Raw genomic sequence first — 18,837 nt, 5'->3', positions numbered from 1 at the left:
GAATGCCGGAATCCTGGGCTGCAGCTGAAATGTCAAAACCAGTCTTTCGTCACTCATTGGTTTAACTGTTTGAATTGAGATCTTGAAACTTGAATGACTAAATACTGAAGAATGACAAGATGTGTTGGGGTACTACTTCCCTTTGAGGGACAAACAAAGGTGTAAGATTTGGGGGCTTTACAGTATGCTTTATAGTAGTTTTGATAACAGTTTTCCTTTGTTTAATTTCATTTAAGGTAGTCAGTTAACTTATTACTATCTTTCTCAGGATATTAGCTGCAATGAGCTGCAGGTTCTTCCCCAGCAGATAGGAAAACTGCAGTCACTTAGAGAATTAAACATAAGAAGAAATAATCTCCATATGTTGCCAGATGGTAAGCTGCTCTTTTTCATTTCTTTGATGCAGGTAAATTAGTGTTAAGAAGGTATCTGATTGTGTTTCTGTTTGTCTCCCCCAATGCAGAATTAGGAGACCTTCCCTTGGTAAAGCTGGATTTTTCTTGTAATAAAATTACAGAAATCCCAATTTGTTACAGAAAGTTACGGCACTTACAAGTTATAGTTTTGGATAACAATCCAATGCAGATACCACCAGCACAGGTTAGTATTAAAGCATTCGAGCTCAGAAATTTGCAGTAGGAGCTTAAGAAAGAAGAAGCTGTTCTAAGTTAGAACAACCAGGTTTTCATTTTTTTAGCTTTGTTTCTCCCTGTGGGATGTTGTGGGTACAAACTCAGTGTAGGAAGTATTCACTGGGGTGCAGGTTCAGAAGACATGCTGTATAATTAACATCTCCTTCTTGTTTGTTTGTTTCCCAACAGATCTGTTTAAAGGGTAAAGTACATATATTTAAATTCCTCAGCATCCAGGCGTGCCTCAGAATAGATAAAAAACCAGATTCTTTGGATCTTCCATCATTAGGTAAACGAATCCCCTCCCAGCCACTGACAGACAGGTGAGTGGTGCTGTGTTTGTTTTATTTCACTGCAGCATTTGCTATGAAGTGATCTGTTTATTACAGATAATAGCTGTAATTTCAGTACTTCAACTCTTTATTTAGGAGTCGGAGTATTTTTCTTTCAAGGTTGTCTTACTGGAAGCTTTATTGGCTTATCTGAATTGCTCTGAAAAATTGCTAAAATACTTACTTAAGACTTGCAAATCAGAACAAAAGTGAATTTTCCATTTATTGATTGGAAATCTCAGCTATTTATTTCCCAAACAGATTATGGCAAAACCAGATGAGAAGTTCCCATGAATGTTCTGAATATAGAGTTAGTGTGGTGGATGGAAAGTCTGCCTCCCACATATATATATATTAAGGGAAACGGGCTTAAACATCGTTGAAATACCATGGATTTTTTATTGGATTAGACAAGGTCAAAAAGTGTGAAATATTTTGTTTGCCTTCTGTATTAAGTCCATCTTGGGTAATGCAGTGGGTGTGCCCTTGTGTTCTCTGTCAGCTTGGTTTGCTGTTGGAAGCCATAGGGAACAACACTTTGCTTTCACATGACATTTTAAGAAAATAGGCAATTTGTGCCTCTCTGTGTTCAAAGCTGAAGGAAAGATGGAAGTTGTGAAAAAAGCCTACACAGAACCATCTGAACCATCAGAGTCAGTCCATGGTCTTGTTCTCGGGCAACCGTGCCACAGGGAATTAGTCCACAGTGTCCGTATGTGGCTTCTGAATCATAGAATCCCAGCCTGGTTTGTGTTGGAAGGGACCTTAAAGCTCCTCCAGCTCCACCCCCTGCCCCGGGCAGGGACACCTTCCACTGGAGCAGGTTGCTCCAAGCCCCTGTGTCCAACCTGGCCTTGAACACTGCCAGGGATGGGGCAGCCACAGCTTCTCTGGGCACCCTGTGCCAGCCCCTCAGCACCCTCCCAGAGAAGAGCTTCTGCCTCAGAGCTCATCTCAATCTCCCCTTTGGCAGGTTAAAGCCATTCCCCTTATACTCTACTCATGGGACATTGTGCTAAAGTTGTACCAGCCGCTGTCGATGAGTGCACAGAACATTTTTATTAAAGGGTGTCTATTTTCTTTTGAACAGTGAGACTACAGTTTTTCATTCTTTGTGGGTTTATGTGTGTTTTTTCTTCATGTAGCATGGAGGACTTTTATCCCAATAAAAATCATGGACCAGACTCTGGCATTGGGAGTGACAATGGGGATAAACGGTTGTCCACAACAGAAGTGAGTGGTTTTTATTATTGAATTTGTGTAATTTTGGGTGGTTTGTTTCCTCTGTTTCTCCCCTCTTTAGTGTAAGGAGGGTCAACGTAGTTGGAGGCTGTAGGTAAGACAGTACCCGAGGATTTTGCTTAGTCCACTGGCCAGGGCTGGGCTGGACCTCTTTGTTCAAAGTACTATGTTTCAGTATTAATTATGTACTGAATAGTTGTCTGTCATTCCTTAAACTGTGATTCTCTTAATGCCCCCACAAAGACACCTCACCTGACTTGTTCATCCTGGGAGCTCTGACTCCTCATAGGTCAGTTGCACTAGAATTGGTGAGTTCTTAGCAAACGATGTGATGATGTCATTTATTTCTGAGTTCTTTACTAACTGTGACTGTCTTTGCAGCCATCAGATGATGATACAATCAGCCTCCACTCCCAGGTATCAGAATCAACGAGGGAACAGACATTAAGGAATGACAATCATGTAATGGGAAGTAAACTCGATCCACAGAAAGGTAATGTCTGCTGTGCATCTGTCAGTTTAGATAACAGGAGTACTTCTGGTCTGGTAATGTAATACAAGCACATTGCACAGAAGGATACGATCATATGTTGGCGCCGTGTTTTCATCCTTCCAGAAAACAATGTAATAATCACACATAGACAAGGCCAGTCTTTTTTTCTCTAAAAGATTATTTCTAGCTGAAGGAGACAGGATTTCATTGTTTTATCTGACCTTCTTCATAAGCAATTATCTCTCTGAGGAATAGTACTCGGTTGAGGGAGCTGTTTAATATCTTTCCCATTCTCCATCAATCTTCATTAGACCAGGAGGTGTACGACTACATTGATCCGAACACTGAAGAGGGAGCTATTCCTGAGCAAGGAGATGTACACACTGGACCACTGCTGTCTTATATCAAGGTAGCCTGGTGTGACAAGAAACACTGTTCAGCAGCCTTGCTTTTCTTTGAATTCGAGTCTGAGTTTATTTTTCATTCTGTGCCAGGAGCGGGGAAAAAAGCCTGAGAAATCCCAGAAAATAGAACAGAATGAGGACTGGGGTGATGAGAAAAGGTAAATCTTCTTTATCTTTTTTTGGGAAGCTTTTACTGTCAGTGGGGGGTGAGGGTGGTTTTGGTTTTTGTTTGGGACAACAGTGTCCTGGGGTGCATTGGAAGGAGTGTGGCTGCAGGTTGAGGGAGCTGATCCTCCCCCTCTACTGACCCTGCTGAGGCCACAGCTGGAGTCCTGTGTCCAGTTCTGGGCTCCTCAGTACAAGAAAGACCAGGAGCTACTGGAGAGGGTCCAGGGGAGGGCCACAGGATGCTCAGGGGTCTGGAGCATCTCATGAGAAGAGACTGCAGGAGCTGGGCCTGTTGAACGTAGAGAAGAGCAGCCTGAGAGGGGATCCCATCAGTGCAGATCAGTATCTCAAAGGTCAGGAGGATAGTGCCAGGCTGTTTTCACTGGTGCCTAGCGCCAGGGCAAGGAGCAGTGGCCATAAACAAAAACATAAGAAGTTTTACTTCAATGTGATGAAGAACTTCTTTGCATTGCAGGTGGCAGAGCCCTGGCACAGGCTGCCCAGGGGGGTTGTGGAGTCTCTCCCTCTCTGGAGACATTCCAAGCCCACCTGAACAAGTTCCTGTGTAACCTGCTCTGGGTGGCCCTGCCTTGGCAGGAGGTTGGACCTGATGATCCCCAGAGGGCCCTTCCAACCTCATGATTCTGTGATTCTGTTTTAAGCTCATTGCATATGGAGGAAAGGAATCTCGTAGAGAACAGAGTGTTCCTTCTTGGACAGAAAATAAGCTTACTGGAAGTGGTTCTCAGTTGTCCAATAATGCATCCATTTCTGTGTCTGGCTTTACTGAAGTCAGGCAAGTCACTGATGTTTAATGTTTCAGACTGCAGAAAGAACAGCTGCTGGCTGAAGATGATGATGAACTCAAAGAAGTGACTGACTTGAGAAAAATAGCAGCTCAGTTACTGCAGCAAGAACAAAAACACAGGTATTCCAGTATGAGGATAACTCGTGGTACAGTGAATTTATTCTTCTACCTGCCTTAGACCCAAAAGCTCTGGACACCTCGTCATTTTGAGAGCTGTTTTGTCCAGCTGTTACAGTGACAGATGTTTTCAAGATGCCTGTCCTGTGTTTCTTGTCATAAACCTGTTGTCCACAGAAGCTGGGATATACCTCCTGTGGAGAGGAAGAGATGAATGTGACAGTCTCTTGATTTCCTGGTTTGATGTGTGTCAAATTCTCATACTTTCTTTTTAATTCCAAAGCAGTGTATTAAGTAGGCATGGTTAATGCTCATCTAAGTAGGTTACTGTTAATGTGTTACAATGACTTTGTCCAGGGGAGGAGGTTCTGCACTGCTGGTTTTCCTGTGCAGTAGTTGAAATGCTCATGAAGCCCTTAGAGAGGGATATATCCTGATACTGTGAATTGCACAGCTCTAAAAATTCTGTAAGTTATTAACAGCAGGGGGATAAAATAGGTTTTACTTATAACTCCATGAAGCGTATTTAAGAATTGGTTGTTCACATTGGGAAGGGAAAAATAAGAATTAAATCTTAATACGTTCTTATACCAAAAAGTATTGCAAAAAAGACTAAGAATGCCGAATTTTCTCAATTTATTCATCAAAAGAGAAAAAGTGTGTTTTCATCTGTTAGGTTTTATATGATGGTTATTTGTATTGCACGTGTTTGATTAGTTTTACTATTTCCTGGTTATCTAATAATTTGAACTACCAAGCCACTCCTCTTCTGAAGTACTGCAGCTTAACTTTTATTCATCAGAGTTGTACCTTAATGCAGTGATCTTGCTAATAGTTCTGCTTTGCTCTTGAATTATTCAGACATGCAGACTTAGTTGTTAAGTTTTACTTCTCAGTTTAGCATTTTTATTTTATCTTATGTATGCTTATGTATCTTTAAGTACATTAGGGCAAAATCTCCTCTGCTACAAAACTGATGCCTGATTCTGCATCCCTGGCTTTGTGAATTTGTAACTTCTTGCCATAACCAGCAGTAAGAATAATGCTTTGAATTTAGTGAAGCTACTTCTGTGTGTGTGGAAAACGTGTTCAGTCTGAGTAAACAGAAGTGAGCATCATGAAATAACTTTTTACTAATCCTATTTCTGTTCGTTCAGTGTGGTTTGGTTTGGTTTGCTTTTAATATTATGCAGTCTCTTTTCTTTTTGCTTGCTCTGCTAATGACTTCCCTGTCCTCTCCCGTCAACCTGTCCTGCTTCCTTCTTCCGTCTGTGGCTTTGGTGTACATGAACTGTGAATACAGACGAAGGCCACTAAGCTATAGAACTTCATTCAGTGAAAAGCTCTTCCAGAGGACAAGGGCGGCAGGACGTGCATCAAGGTATAAAGTGTTTGCAGAGCTTCAGGTTGCCACAGTTAAAGTGGCCACAAAAGGAAGGGTTTTGGCCATTTCTTGAACAAAACCAGAATAAAGGGGTTGGCTAAGTTAGCCTGAGGTATTTTGCTATCAAAAATAGATGGCAATGCATTTATTGCTCTTTGAGCTGAAATACTATTTAAGGAAAATATTTAATTAGGCAGCTCTCCAAAGAACATTTAAGTGAGTCCAAACCTAGAAGCGAAATTTCCTGTACCTTTGGCATGCTTCCTCTTCAGTTTTTTGGTTTTTTAACATACAGTACCTCGAGTCTGGAACCTCAGGCAAAAGTGTTTGGGGTTATTTATTCATTAATCATTATTTTGATGGAACAGATTTTGGTTTAGCAGTGCAGATATACTTTGATCACAGTTCTGCGCATGAAGTCAGTGTCAGCGTGTAATATTACCTCCAAGAATTCAGAATTATTCATTCTAGTTTCTGTTCAACATGCCCCTGCCTTGAAAACGTTTAACTGTAAGTGGCACTGAGTGGTTTTGTTGTCTTTTAACACTTTAAACACCTATAATAATAACTCATAATCATCTTCCTGTGTGTTCTTCAGTTGTTCTGGATCTATATGTGAGTTTAGGCTTTTTTCACTGTTTACCATTTAGAAACGTGGAATTTCCATTGGTTCATTTCTGTATTAGACTTCACTTGGTTCTTAGCATGTGTTTCTCCATTTTCCACCTCCTTTTTCCCTGCATTTCCTTTGCACTTGCAGTGTTTCTTACTCTGCTACCTTCTTACCTGCTCCCGTTGACTGACTTCTTGTGTTCAATCTGTGTATGGTTTCTTGTCTGCTTTAGGTTAATGATCTTCTGTCATCTGACTATGGTGAACAGTGGGGCCTTTTGTGTTGAGGGCAGCATAACTTTATACAGGTGTGAGACCACCTCAAATAGTATGTAGTTAGAGAGGAAAATAAGCGGAGACTTCACTTTGGTTTGAATTAGCAAGTTTTACTTAAACTTCAGAACTTGAAATATTTCAAGAATTGGAAGCAATGTTGTTTATTTCAATGGAAGCAGGATTGGGCTGGGGTTTCATGTGGACACACAGTCTGATGTTATGGAAAATACCTCCTTTATGTTCAAAACTATTTTTTCACAGGAAATGTTATGCAGTGAAAGTAAATGTTTTTTTCTTAGAATACATGTAAATTACAAAGCTTGGATAAATGTCTCTCTCTTTTTCTTTCCAGGCTTCTAAATCATTCAGTTTCAGTAAGCACAAGGAACAGGCCAAAGCAGCCAGTGGAATCTGAAAAATGGTACTGATACACTTAAATGTATCACAGCTTTTGGGAGTTGATTAGTTTTTGTGTTTACTCTGTGTCGCTGCTGCCATCTTCTGTCGTAGCTCAAGATGAAGTAGAAGCTGCACAAATAATCTGGTTTGGAGCTTCTTGCTTCCAGATTAGAAAAACTAATAATAAAATCCTGTTCTTTGGAGGCTTTAGGAGAGCTGATGTAATCCATAAACTAATTATGGGTCTGACTGTGGCAGTGATTCAGATGACTAAAACATCCGTGAATGAATCTTTAGACATGCAGTTCCAGTCCAGAAGGTCATAGCTCCCCTACAGGGAGCTGTGCAGGTGGGTTAGATCCTGTGTCACACAAAGTGACACTGTAGCTGTGCTCAGGCATCTGCGTTCTCCTCCCTGGCAGTCATTTTGTGCTCTGAAGAGCTGTTGGAAAAGTTGCTGGGAGTTCAAAGCCTTCGCTGCCTGTGGAGGATGTGTCAGTGAGGAATCCATACTCTGCAGGAGATGTGCTTCTGTGCTCTTTCTTTGAACTAATAAAGCAGCACCACCACAAAGCAGCCACAAACAGAAATACCCAGGGCCTTGTCTTTAGGAACTTGGGAATTCACCTCTTCCCGTTCCTGACTACATGGGTGAGAGAACCTAGCAAGTTTTCAGCCCTCCCTCCCTTAAGGAATCCTAGATGAGTTCTTTTAGCAGTTTGGTCTAGAAATAATCTATTCTATTTTCTAAGCTGAAGAGGGAGCGTTTACTGGCAGCCTCCTGTGAGAGCTCCATTTGCACACTGGCTTTTGTGATTTTTGCCAGCCCCCCAGTCTTCTAAAATAGATACCTGCAGCAGAATCTCTCCTCTGCTTGTGTCCAGACCCATGTCTGGCTGTGAATCTTGGAGGCAAAAGCCATAATGTTGCTAGAGAGCACTGCAGGTGGTCACAGCTCTCTACAGTACAGGCTCGCATGAGGAAAGCTTTTACTGGAACAGAAGAGGACACAGTGCAGATAGTTCAGTGTGATACATCCTGTTTGGGTTGTCATCTCTCATCTGTGTCTGTGGTTTTAGAGAGCCCACTGCATACATGGCTGGTGGTTAGATGAACCATGCTGCAACTATTATTCCTTTGCATGTAGAACTTGGCAGTCCTTGGCTCCTTAACATACAGCTGCTGTTCTTCGGGATGCTGTCACCTATTGTAATGTACAGCTGTGTCAGGCCTTCATGTTACAGGGTAATCCAGGAAAGGTTAAATTTACCTTTCCCTGTTTTGTTAATGAAACAGAACCAGTTCTGAGGCTTAAAAATGAAACAAAAAGACCCACCCCCAAGCATCTCCCCATCCCCTTAATTCTGAGGGGCGCACACAGCATATGGTGTTCCAGGCTATTTGTTGGTGTATTGTAATGATATATAGGAACCCAAATCACACACTGCATGATGAACATGCAAAGAGAGTAGAAAGACTGTCCTGTCTGTAAAGAATTTACACTTGCAGAATATGTCATAGTTAATAGATGTATGTGTGCTTAATTACTTCCTGCAGCAGTTCCTGCAGTTCTCAACTGCATTGCTTATCAAGCTGTTGGATATGATTCAATTTTCCTTGTGCCCAACAGCTTTAAAAAGTAGCGTTACTGGTTTGAGGCAAACAAAGAAAAAGGAAGGGAAAGGCATCCAGAGCAGCAGAAGCTAAGTGGCTGGGTGCTTCAGGATTTATTCTGATTGCTCATGGTGTTATGTCCTTCCATTCAATCCCCAGCTGTTAGCCACCTCATACTGCACAGCTTCCAAGGCAGCAGTCAGAATGTGAATGAAATGGTGCTGGAAAGGGGGTAGAAGTGAATTCCATAGGCAAATTCAGGAAGAAAAATTTAAGTGACAGTAAATCTAGACATTTTTATTTCCCCAGGAACTCCTCATCATGGAATGGTTAAGGGCTCTCATGCAGTTCATGTTCCAGCTTCACTGTCCCATCTTAAAACGTTTTTCTTTTTCCTATTAGTATAAGCTTCTACTTTACTCTATAGAGCTGACAGTGAAAGGAAGGAGGTGAGTCTCCCAAAAGTTTAATAATAGATCTCTTGTCAGCTGGGGTCACAATGTTTCCTTGGTTGCTTTGAGAAGCAAAGCAATGAAGATATATCAGTAATCTCTAAAGATCAACATGCTGAAGCGAAAGCTTTGTCTGACTCAAGAACTGTAGCATGGAGGTTCTATTGTCAGCATGTGGTAAGGGAGAGTGAAATAGGATTTGAGATTTTAGTCAAATGGTCCTATATTTTAGCCACATTGTGACATCCTTTATACAGGTAGCCAAAAACCACTGTAGTGCTGCAGAGAAGCTGCTTTTTAAGTGCTCATTTTTGTGATATTTTAAAATAACTTGGTTTTAAAATAGACAAGGAGTAACTTTCATAATGCCTCATCTTCATTTTTAGTGTCTCAACAGATGAAGTGAATTCCCCAGTGTCCCCGTACAGCTGGCAGGTAAATACTCAAATGTAAATGTGATGGTGTTGTATTTGAATGATTGTTGTTGTTGCTTTTTGGTTTTGTATTTCTGGCAGAAAATGTTTATACAGTCATATGGTTGCTTACACTCAGAGTTACTGTGTGTATGGAATTGCGGTGGAAAATAGAAAACCTTAGAAGAACCTTATGCTTGAAGATAATTTGGCTTGTATTTAACAGAGGCCTTTTGTTTAAGGACATAGAGTACTGCTTTTTAATCTATCAAGTATTTACAATTACTTTAAAAGCCTGATACTCTCATAGGAAGAAATAGTTGGAAATGAAGCTTTAGCCTAATGAAATGGTCCCTTCAGATTGCCTGCTTTCAGTTCTCATAAAATAGACATATTCATACATATTCATTGTTAGAAGACTAAATCTGCTTCCCTGTCTCTTCAGAACACATTGCATAATACAGTACTTTGAAAGAGAGACTTCTTTTACAGCTAGTTGATGTGTATGATCTTTTAGATGAGAACAGCAGAGAGATACTTAAATTGTTGTGTTGTAGTTATATAGTACGTGACAATTGATGTTAACATCCACGAGGAATAGTTACCTTTTACTTAAAAATATTTGGGAATTTATAGCCCCTGGAAAACCAGAAGGATTCAGTGGATGAGCAGCACTGGCCAGAAACCCAGCCAGTGATCTGGCAGAATGAAGAGAGAAGGAGAAGTAAACAAATCAGGAAGGAGTATTTCAAGGTAATGGGGGGGAGTGTGGGTGGGGGCACTTTATTTTTAATGAGTAGAACCTATCTCATTAAGGAAAGGTAAGAAAACCTCAAATTCTCTATGTAACCTGTATCTTTTTATTTGGCTCTTTGGAGTTAATATCTGTTCTGTATTTAAGGTAATGCGAGAGTGCAGGAAAACCTTAGTGCTTTAAATAAATGAAAGCAATTTACAGCTGTGTTCTGGTAAAGACAGAAACAAATCTTCAGTCATTACTCCTTCCCCATTCAATTGGAGGGATTTTATGCCTTTTTTTATCACAGCACAAAGGAAATAGATTTTGTGCAGCGTGGTTCTGAGAATGGTTTGTGCCTTTGGGTTCTCAGTGCATTAGATTGCATTTTAGAGAGGAAGTTCTCTCTGTGCTACTTCGCTGCTGTAGTGTGTTCCACTGGTCACCAGAGGTCAGTGCCTGCTGGTGGTAAAACACATTGGAATTTAACAGCACATTCAGATAAAATCTGGTTTGGGGCATGGTAGAGAAATAGGAGAATTATCAGCAGTAGGAAGTTGAGTTAAAATTAAACTTGTCACTTAAGAAATTACTTTCTTGGATCTTTGCCATCAAACATCTTTATGAAATGCTAGGGACCTTGAAAGGAATTAAGTTCCGGGTAGAACAGAGCATGCCATATAGCTCAGAGATAGTCTTGTCATTACAGAAGCTATTTATCTTCTTCCTGAGCAGTTTATGGACTCTTGTCCTCTTTCCAGGGGTTTGGTGGTTTGGGGCTTGTTTTTTCTTTATTTCTTTAATTAATTTTGCCTTTGATGGAAAAAGAGAAAAACTTCTAAGTGAAAGAGATTCCTGTCACCTCTGCTCTGGAGCCAGGCTGAGAGAGCTGGGCTGGGTCAGCCTGGACAAGAGAAGGCTTCTGAAGGGGAGACCTTAGAGCAGCTCCAGTGCCTAAAGGGACTGCAGGAAACCTGGAGAGGGGCTTCGGACAAGGGCCTGGAGGGACAGGCCAAGGGGAATGGCTTTAACCTGCCAGAGGGGAGATGGAGATGAGCTCTGAGGCAGAAGCTCTTCCCTGGGAGGGTGCTGAGGCACTGGCACAGGGTGCCCAGAGAAGCTGTGGCTGCCCCATCCCTGGCAGTGTTCAAGGCCAGGTTGGACACAGGGGCTTGGAGCAACCTGCTCTAGTGGAAGGTGTCCCTGCCCGTGGCAGGGGGTTGGGACTGGATGAGCTTTAAGGTCCCTTCCAACACAATATGTGTCATATCAAGAGTTCACATTATAAAAGTATTTAGTTTTAAAATGCTTTTATCTTACCAACATAAGATCTCGCCTGCCCTAGGAACTAGATGTTCTTGTTCTGTTTTGTTTCTTTTTAGCTCCTTTGATTCTGTAACATGTTTTTTTTTCTCAGCAGCTTCACCAGTAATAAGTCACATCTGAGTGCTGTCAGGTCATTTAGTTCAAATGAAAACCATACTTCCATTTTTAAAGTACTAATTATGTGTGTTTTGCAGTATAAGTCTTCCAGAAAGAGTTCAAGTGGAAATGAAAATGATGAGGTGAGAAACAGTAACTGTGTAAAACATTTAAGAAAATGCTTTATTATATTTGTCTTTTTTGAACACTTACGAGTCAGAACAGGAGAGCGTTGGCTGGGGTTCGTGCCAACAAACTGCATTCCAGAGCCAGAGCAGTAAAAAGTAACTGTACTCCCTCCTTCATTTAAAAAAGCTCATCAAGAAAAGTAGGACATTTACTTGCTTTGGTGATAGGGAAGTTAATTCACCTGTCAGGCAGAGCTGATGTGAAGGTAATGCTCGACACAAGCAGTGAACAGTATTTCCTTAACTTGCATGTTCTTAAACTCAGTTGCTGCCAGTTTGTTGCATAGTTGACAAATGTTGCATGTCTCATGTATTGTGTATTTCATAATTTCATGTTTCTTGTGAAATCATAATCTTCATTTTTATAATCTCATCTCTTTGATTTCTTTTTAGCAAGACAGTGATAATACTAATGTGTCCCCACAGTCTCCTGTGTCGTCTGAGGTACAAGTTTGTGGTTCTGTTTTTCATTCAACAGCCATTTCTTTGTGTGCATTACTTGTCACCACACAGATGTAAAGCTTTTTCCATTGAAAGTGCAATTAGAAACATTTCATCACTGTAAAAAAAATCAAAAATAGAAACTGGAGACAGACAGTACACCTTGGTTTATCTTTGCAACTATCTGGTCTCTCCTAGATTGCTTCTTTTTGACCAGTGTGGGGAAAGGTCCATTGTTTAGTCTTCATTATCTTTCCTAATGAAAACAGCTAATAAAGCAAAAATCAAACTTGCACACTGTGCAGGTGTCCTGTGCACTAGCCATCCAGAGGATTTAAAGTGAAACTTGTGGGTTAGTAGTTTATATATCACAACCCAAAAGTACTGACTCTTTGGGAGTTTCTTCTTTGATGATTCTGGCTGTTGCCTTTGTGGTGCAGTCTTGCAACCTCATGCCCTGGTTGCTTCCCATTTGAAGGGATGTCCATGGGGCTGCACCACACTGCTGAGCTCTGACAGAGCACACCAAAGATTGCTCATGTTTCCCCCTTATGTCAATAAGGAATCTGAGGGAGCAGAATGAGAACATCTCCCAGATACAGTGAAATGAGTGGAAACAATGAGATCTCTTGTACCTTCCAAATCACTGAGTACATATCTTGTTTTAGATGGTGAAATGAGAAAAACTTGATCTTCATAATTGAAAGCAAACATTTCCTAAGAAATATTTTGATACTTGTTGGGAGGATGCTTGCATTTGCTTTCAGCTGGCTTAGAACACCGTTCACAGAATGGTTTGCAGTAGTTTGAAATGGGTTAGAGTAGATTTTAGTTAATCTGGTGCTGCTTTTCTTCCTCACTAAGGTAACTTTATCTCCATACAATGAGCTTACTTTCATTCTTCTTTTATACTGTCCCCTTCAAAAGAGGGCATTACACTTAAGCAGAAGGACATTTTTCTTATGCAAGGATAATTTAAACACTATCTTGATGGAACAAAAGTGAGTTATTTTAATGAATGGAAGAAAACTGACTTTATCTCTTTTAACAGGATTATGAAAGGACAGATAGTAACACTCACGGTCCATTTGGTCTCAAACCAAGGTCAGGTAAGCTGAGTTCTCTACCATAGTGTGATAGAAACAGTTGTTCATTTGCTGGGCTGACACAGACGGTAAGGATGGAGGATGTGGGTGTGGGAATGACTAAGAAGATGCCCCAGTGCAGCAATCCATTCCGTGTACTCATCACAAGTGTGGTGCTGACAAGGACAGAGAGGCAGCTGCTCTCGAGCACGCTGACTTGTGCATATTTAGTCACTGCAAAGAACAGGGCAACAGCTCCTTCTTGAGACCTGTTGGCTGAGGCAGGAGGGTTTCAAGAGAAGTAGATTTTTGTCTGTCCTATGAAAGGGTGCTTTGAGCAGAGCTTTACCAGGAGTTTCATGGCTTAGTGCTTTGTTGCACCCTGACTCTTCCAAGACTGTGACGTGCCCTCCTAAGAGAGCTGTATTGTCTAAAGCAGACCTTCAGTCCTCTGAAGTCTAGGTAGCTACAGTATGTTGCTTTCAGTTACCATATTCTTTTGTTTGCAAGTGTCTGTGTGACTATTGGAAGAGCCCTGTGCAATCCTTTTTCCAGTTAATATCACTCTGCCCTGCTTCTAAGGGAACAGTCTTCATGCAAATTCGTTAAGAAAGAATTATCTCAACTCCTCAGTTTAATTTCATTCAATGAAATGATCTCCTTACTAGGAGCCTGTGAGCCCTCAACAGCAGAGTGTGCCTGGCTGAGGTGATGTAAAGGGTTTCTTCAGGGCCCTTAAGTCCCTTGAGCTTTGTAAGCAGTTGTGTGAAACTTCTGTGCCAGAGGTAGTCAGGGTGGTTGCATGTGCCAGGACACGCCTGGCTGGGATCATCTAGAGGCTTTTAAGTCACCTGTATCCTTGGCTGCAGGAAGATGCAGGTTTGCTAGGAGGAAGCAGGCTTGTTAGGACTTCCCAGATTACCCATCTTCTCTCCATGTGGTATTGGCTTCCTAGGACCCCTGCCAGCTCACAGTTTGGTTCTTAGTTACAAGGCAAAATCTTTGTGGTTTTGGATGCTTCCGTTGATGCTGTCAGTAACACACCTTTGTATTTTTCCATATACAGCCTACACACTCTCAAAAAGTATACATTCAGAGCAGTGGTTTCAAGAGCACCTATAAACTTTTTCTTGCTTTTGACTGTTAGATAATTTTTTTTATGCTAAAATCCAAACTATTAGAAACCATATAGAAGGTTCTAGAGGTGTAAGTATTAGTTTATATTTTTTTCTCAAAGCTATGTGGTACAGTGCTGAAGGACACTGTGGTGCTGCTACAGAAGAGGGTTTATTTGGTCTATAAAATAAGAGGTTTGTCATTTGAAGGCTTTCTGCCCATGAAGAATGTGAAGGGAATGTAATTATTTAACACACCTCCTTTCTAAAGAACTCTGAACTTCTGGATGAGACACTTCATACTTTCAGATAAATTCTTTAGGAAGCAGTCACTGTATCTCTGTGTATGCACACCTAACGTATGTGTGTATATAAATATATATGTATATTTTAAATCTCTCAATGTAAGTTGTATTAGGGAACTCTGTCCCTTTTTTTTTAAGTCATTACATGTTTTAAATCTGAATTCTGAAAACTAACTTCACTCATGCTCAACAGCTTTCAGTCGTGCATCACGCCAGGACTATGGAGCTGTGGATCCTGGATTTACAATGAGGAGGAAAATGGAGCATTTAAGGGAAGAAAGGGAACAAATAAGACAGCTTCGCAATGTAAGTACCATTTTGTACAGTATGGGTGCAGTGCATTTAATTTAAGCCTTTATAGCCACTACTTAAACCTTTGTTATACATAACAAAGGCCTGCAAATCATTACAGTTGTACAAGGGCATCTCTGTAGTGATACTTCTTCTTAAAAAAATTTCATGTAACAGGCTACACTGGCACTGGTTTTGATTCAACTAAAACACCAACCAGTATCTAAATATGTTTTAGCAGAAAAATGAAGGGGAATGAAAATCCTTAATTTTTAGGTTTCTGAGGCTTGAGATTTTCCTAGGCAGAGAGACAAGTCTGCTTGTGTTTGCTGCTCTGTGATCTGAGATTTGAAGAAAGATAGTCACAGTCTTTTGACTTAGCAAAATGCTTTTTGATTGTAGAAAGTTGCTGCAAGTTATACAATACTGAATAGGATGTAAATTTCAGACTTCCAGTAAGTTGTTTTCTGTCCATTTCTCAAGATATGGAACAGTTACAGTTAACTATAAATCATATAAGCTCTGCTTTCCAGGACAGGAGGAATTTGGGGTGTGACTTCTCTGAAGGCTGTTTCTGTCATGTCTGGTTCACTTCCTGAGCAGTGAAGGCTTATTCCTGGGGTGGGAAAAATCAGTCCCCACTTCTGTGGTTTGCAACACAAATGTGGGTGCTTCTTGGCCACCTTTTTCTCAGCTGTTTTACCGCCACCTGCACAAGTGAAATAGCCATACCCAAAGTGGTTGTGTTCCTGTATTTTATTCTTTTTCTCCTTCTAGTAAAGTTGTGCATGATTTCACCCTGTAAACTCTGCACGCTACCAGTCAGTGAGCTATTCAGCCCAACATTTCTGTCCTTAAATTCTGTGCTTTCCTATTCTGAGTAGTGAGTTCATGGAATGGCTTCAAGAGCTGTGTGTCATGGTAGTTGTTGGCTCGATGTCTTTCTCAATGTGGCTTTGTCATTTAAAAAAACCAACGAACTAAGGCAAACAAAGGGAACATAAGGCTTATGCTAAAGAGAAGAGGATATTTGTACAAAGTATGAGTTGGCTCCCTGTACTTCACTTTAGTATTAAAATGTCACTTTGAAACTGAATACTTTAAAATTAAAAATTAGTTCATGTTGAAAGTAACTTATTTCTGGACTTTTTAACAGAATCTTGAATCCAGGTTAAAAGTAATCTTGCCAGATGATATCGGAGCAGCATTGATGGATGGAGTAGTTCTTTGCCATTTAGCCAACCACATAAGGCCACGTTCTGTTGCCAGCATCCACGTACCATCGCCAGCAGTGGTAAGTGGTTTGTCTCACTTCTGTTGCATCTTAGCTGAAAACAAGCTTTTGAAGTTCAATACTTAAGCATCATGAATCATGTTGACCATGTGAACTGGCTACTTTCCTCACTTCAGTTTTTCTGCAGGAAGCACTAAACAGTGCTCAGAAGCTTTCTTTAAGAGCTCATTTCACATACTGAGTCTTCACAGAAGTTGTATTTTAGCAGCTGTAACTGTGTTTGCATCAGAAATGACTGTGTGATGACCTTCCATCCTGTCTTTACAGCCTAAACTCAGTATGGCAAAGTGCCGAAGAAATGTTGAGAACTTTCTTGATGCTTGTAAAAAGCTGGGCGTATCACAGGTATACTGATTGCTTTATTGACTTGTTAATAGCCACAAATATGTCAGCAAATACTGAAGTTGGAGGGGTTTGGATGGCTTAATTCAGTTAGCAGGAGTGACTATAAAACGGACCAGAACTTGAAGATATGAAAAGAAGTCCCATTTCTAGCCTATGGAATGAACTTGAGGAAGATACTTGATGGGTTTCTAGTCTATTCCTTATACTAAAAATAATACTGACCTCCTTGACCTCCTATCTGAACAGAGAGACTGATGAGAGAGGGTAATGTTGTAATATTTGAAAGCCTAGAGTTTAGCAACTCGCTTTGTGAATTTCAGTGTCTGTCTACAAGAATCCTGCAATGACAGAACTGCTTAGATGTCATCCTCAGCAGAGCTGTAGTTGCGGCCCATTATTCATGCTTCTGTTGCCCAAGTTTATCCTTTTACTTCCCTGTATGAGGGGGGGAAACCCTCAAGTTCAAACCATTTCCTGCATATTGGGAGAGACAAAGAAAACTCCCTTGACCTGTTTTAGTGAAACAGGAAAATTTGGTGATGGATTGAGAAGCCTGGGATACTGCTCTGCCACAGCTTCTGTCTAGCATGGAGCCACGGGCAGTTCAGAAGATAGAGATGCTAAGATTCACTTCCTGAATCACAGTAACAGCAGCTAGCACTTGGAAAAGTTGCCCAGCTTGTGCTGGAATTTCAAACTGAAACATGACTTGCTTGAGGAATGGCTCATTACCCAGGCTGTCAGCACTTCCAAGCTTTCCCAAGGGAAAAATTGGTAAAAGCCTATAAAACAAGGTGAGGGGGAAGTAGGGCACTGAGCCAGCAGTGCCTATCAGCTGTTGTTCTGGCTTTGCTTATGAAACCAAACAGTCTTTGGCTTTATGAAAGTAGCAGTCTTGTATCTCTTCTGATGTTGCACAGTTTAACGCTTTAAACAGATCCTGGATAGAATTAGTAAGTTTGTAGCCATTCTGTTACTTGTAAAGAACCGCATGTGAAATTTAAGGCCAAAACCATTTTCTGTGTGTCTCAGTGATGTATGTGTGACTTTAGAGAACCTGCCTTGGAGAAAAAAAGGATGAAGCTTGGTACGTGTACTGCTTTGTTTTACAGGAGAGACTTTGCTTGCCTCATCACATCCTGGAGGAAAGGGGGCTGGTGAAGGTTGGCCTCACAGTTCAAGCTCTGCTTGAATTGCCTACACTGAAAGTACCTCAGCTTTCCTCCATGTGACACAACTCCTTGGGAGCCGGACAGCGTTCCATCCCATCTGCCTGTTTGGATCCCTCTGAGGCAGTTCAGCTTCCGACATGGGAACACCCAAGCCATCAAAAACTACTATCTGTCCAGATGCTGTAGAGAGCCTTACTTTGGAGTTGTAGGTGACAACCTTGGAGTTAGCTGGCAGTTAAAAGACCATAGTTATTCTTCTTTACTTTTGTAATTGGATGCACAAAGAGATGTGATAGCATCAGGTTCTCTTCCCGGTTGATTTCAGTTAAAAGCTGCCATTTAACACCTCACAGTGTTACAGTTAAATGCTGGATTTCTTTTTCTCTCATTGAAAACGTTGTTTGAATTCTTTTACAAGTACAAAGCACACTCCCTTCACTTTAATCTTGCGAGTCAATCATTTGATTTCAAGGTAAGACTAAAATGTAGCGCTGGTGTGACGGCAGAAATGCGAGCGGCTGATCACTTGTAACCCACTTCACTCCCTCCGAAAGCTTCATCTTCATGTTCTTTATTTTTTGCACTCCTCATTGTAACTTAGACACTTCTAACATTGCCAGTATTTAGTCTGAGTGTCTGGTGATTACACAAAGCAGTATCCAATGGGAAAAGGACACATTTTATTGAGTTTTTTCCAGTCTTCTAGGTTGGTGCCAAATACTTTTTTTCAGTTGTACTGTAGATTGTTTACATGTGAAGTGCCTGTGTAATTGAGAACTCTGAATAGTCTGAAACATTTTTGCAATTTCTTTGTTTAAAATAGATGAAATGGAAATTTTTAAATATTTTAATAGTTTTTTGTAAAATCAGTACGTGAAGATTTAAGTAACGCTTCACACTTTTGATGTTGGGTGTCTTTAAGTTTGTTGCACAATTGAATTGGTTATTTTGTTGTCTAATAATTAGAAAATACTGTAAATACTTTTTATTTATGATATTTAATTTGATAATACCTGATTACTTTTGGGTTAATGTATTGTTGGACAAAAAAGTTGTCTACTTTTCTTTAGGACACACAGATACACACGGTGAGTAAG

General features: G+C 40.7%; 1 protein-coding gene across 1 annotated transcript in view; it reads left to right on the top strand.

Annotated features, from left to right (window-relative positions):
• LRCH2 (leucine-rich repeats and calponin homology (CH) domain containing 2) overlaps positions 1-17,800 on the top strand; it is a gene marked incomplete at its 5' end in the record, with an annotated part of 22,558 nt that extends 4,758 nt beyond the window's left edge. Inside the window, 18 exons of the mRNA XM_010018855.1 lie at positions 269-374; positions 464-600; positions 822-955; positions 2,110-2,197; positions 2,588-2,699; positions 3,011-3,108; positions 3,194-3,261; positions 4,095-4,199; positions 6,821-6,889; positions 9,320-9,368; positions 9,983-10,099; positions 11,603-11,647; positions 12,086-12,136; positions 13,185-13,242; positions 14,832-14,944; positions 16,086-16,223; positions 16,491-16,568; positions 17,681-17,800. Coding sequence (XP_010017157.1) covers positions 269-374; positions 464-600; positions 822-955; positions 2,110-2,197; positions 2,588-2,699; positions 3,011-3,108; positions 3,194-3,261; positions 4,095-4,199; positions 6,821-6,889; positions 9,320-9,368; positions 9,983-10,099; positions 11,603-11,647; positions 12,086-12,136; positions 13,185-13,242; positions 14,832-14,944; positions 16,086-16,223; positions 16,491-16,568; positions 17,681-17,800 — 1,686 coding nt within the window. The remainder of the gene's footprint in view (positions 1-268; positions 375-463; positions 601-821; positions 956-2,109; positions 2,198-2,587; positions 2,700-3,010; positions 3,109-3,193; positions 3,262-4,094; positions 4,200-6,820; positions 6,890-9,319; positions 9,369-9,982; positions 10,100-11,602; positions 11,648-12,085; positions 12,137-13,184; positions 13,243-14,831; positions 14,945-16,085; positions 16,224-16,490; positions 16,569-17,680) is intronic.
• Positions 17,801-18,837: the final 1,037 nt, after the last annotated feature.

The sequence above is a fragment of the Nestor notabilis genome, unplaced genomic scaffold (genome assembly GCF_000696875.1).
Source record: "Nestor notabilis isolate BGI_N333 unplaced genomic scaffold, ASM69687v1 scaffold26757, whole genome shotgun sequence".
In the NCBI taxonomy this organism is placed as follows: domain Eukaryota; kingdom Metazoa; phylum Chordata; class Aves; order Psittaciformes; family Psittacidae; genus Nestor; species Nestor notabilis.
The sequence above is the reverse complement of the archived record's forward strand: the minus strand, read 5'-3'. Positions and strand labels throughout refer to the sequence as shown.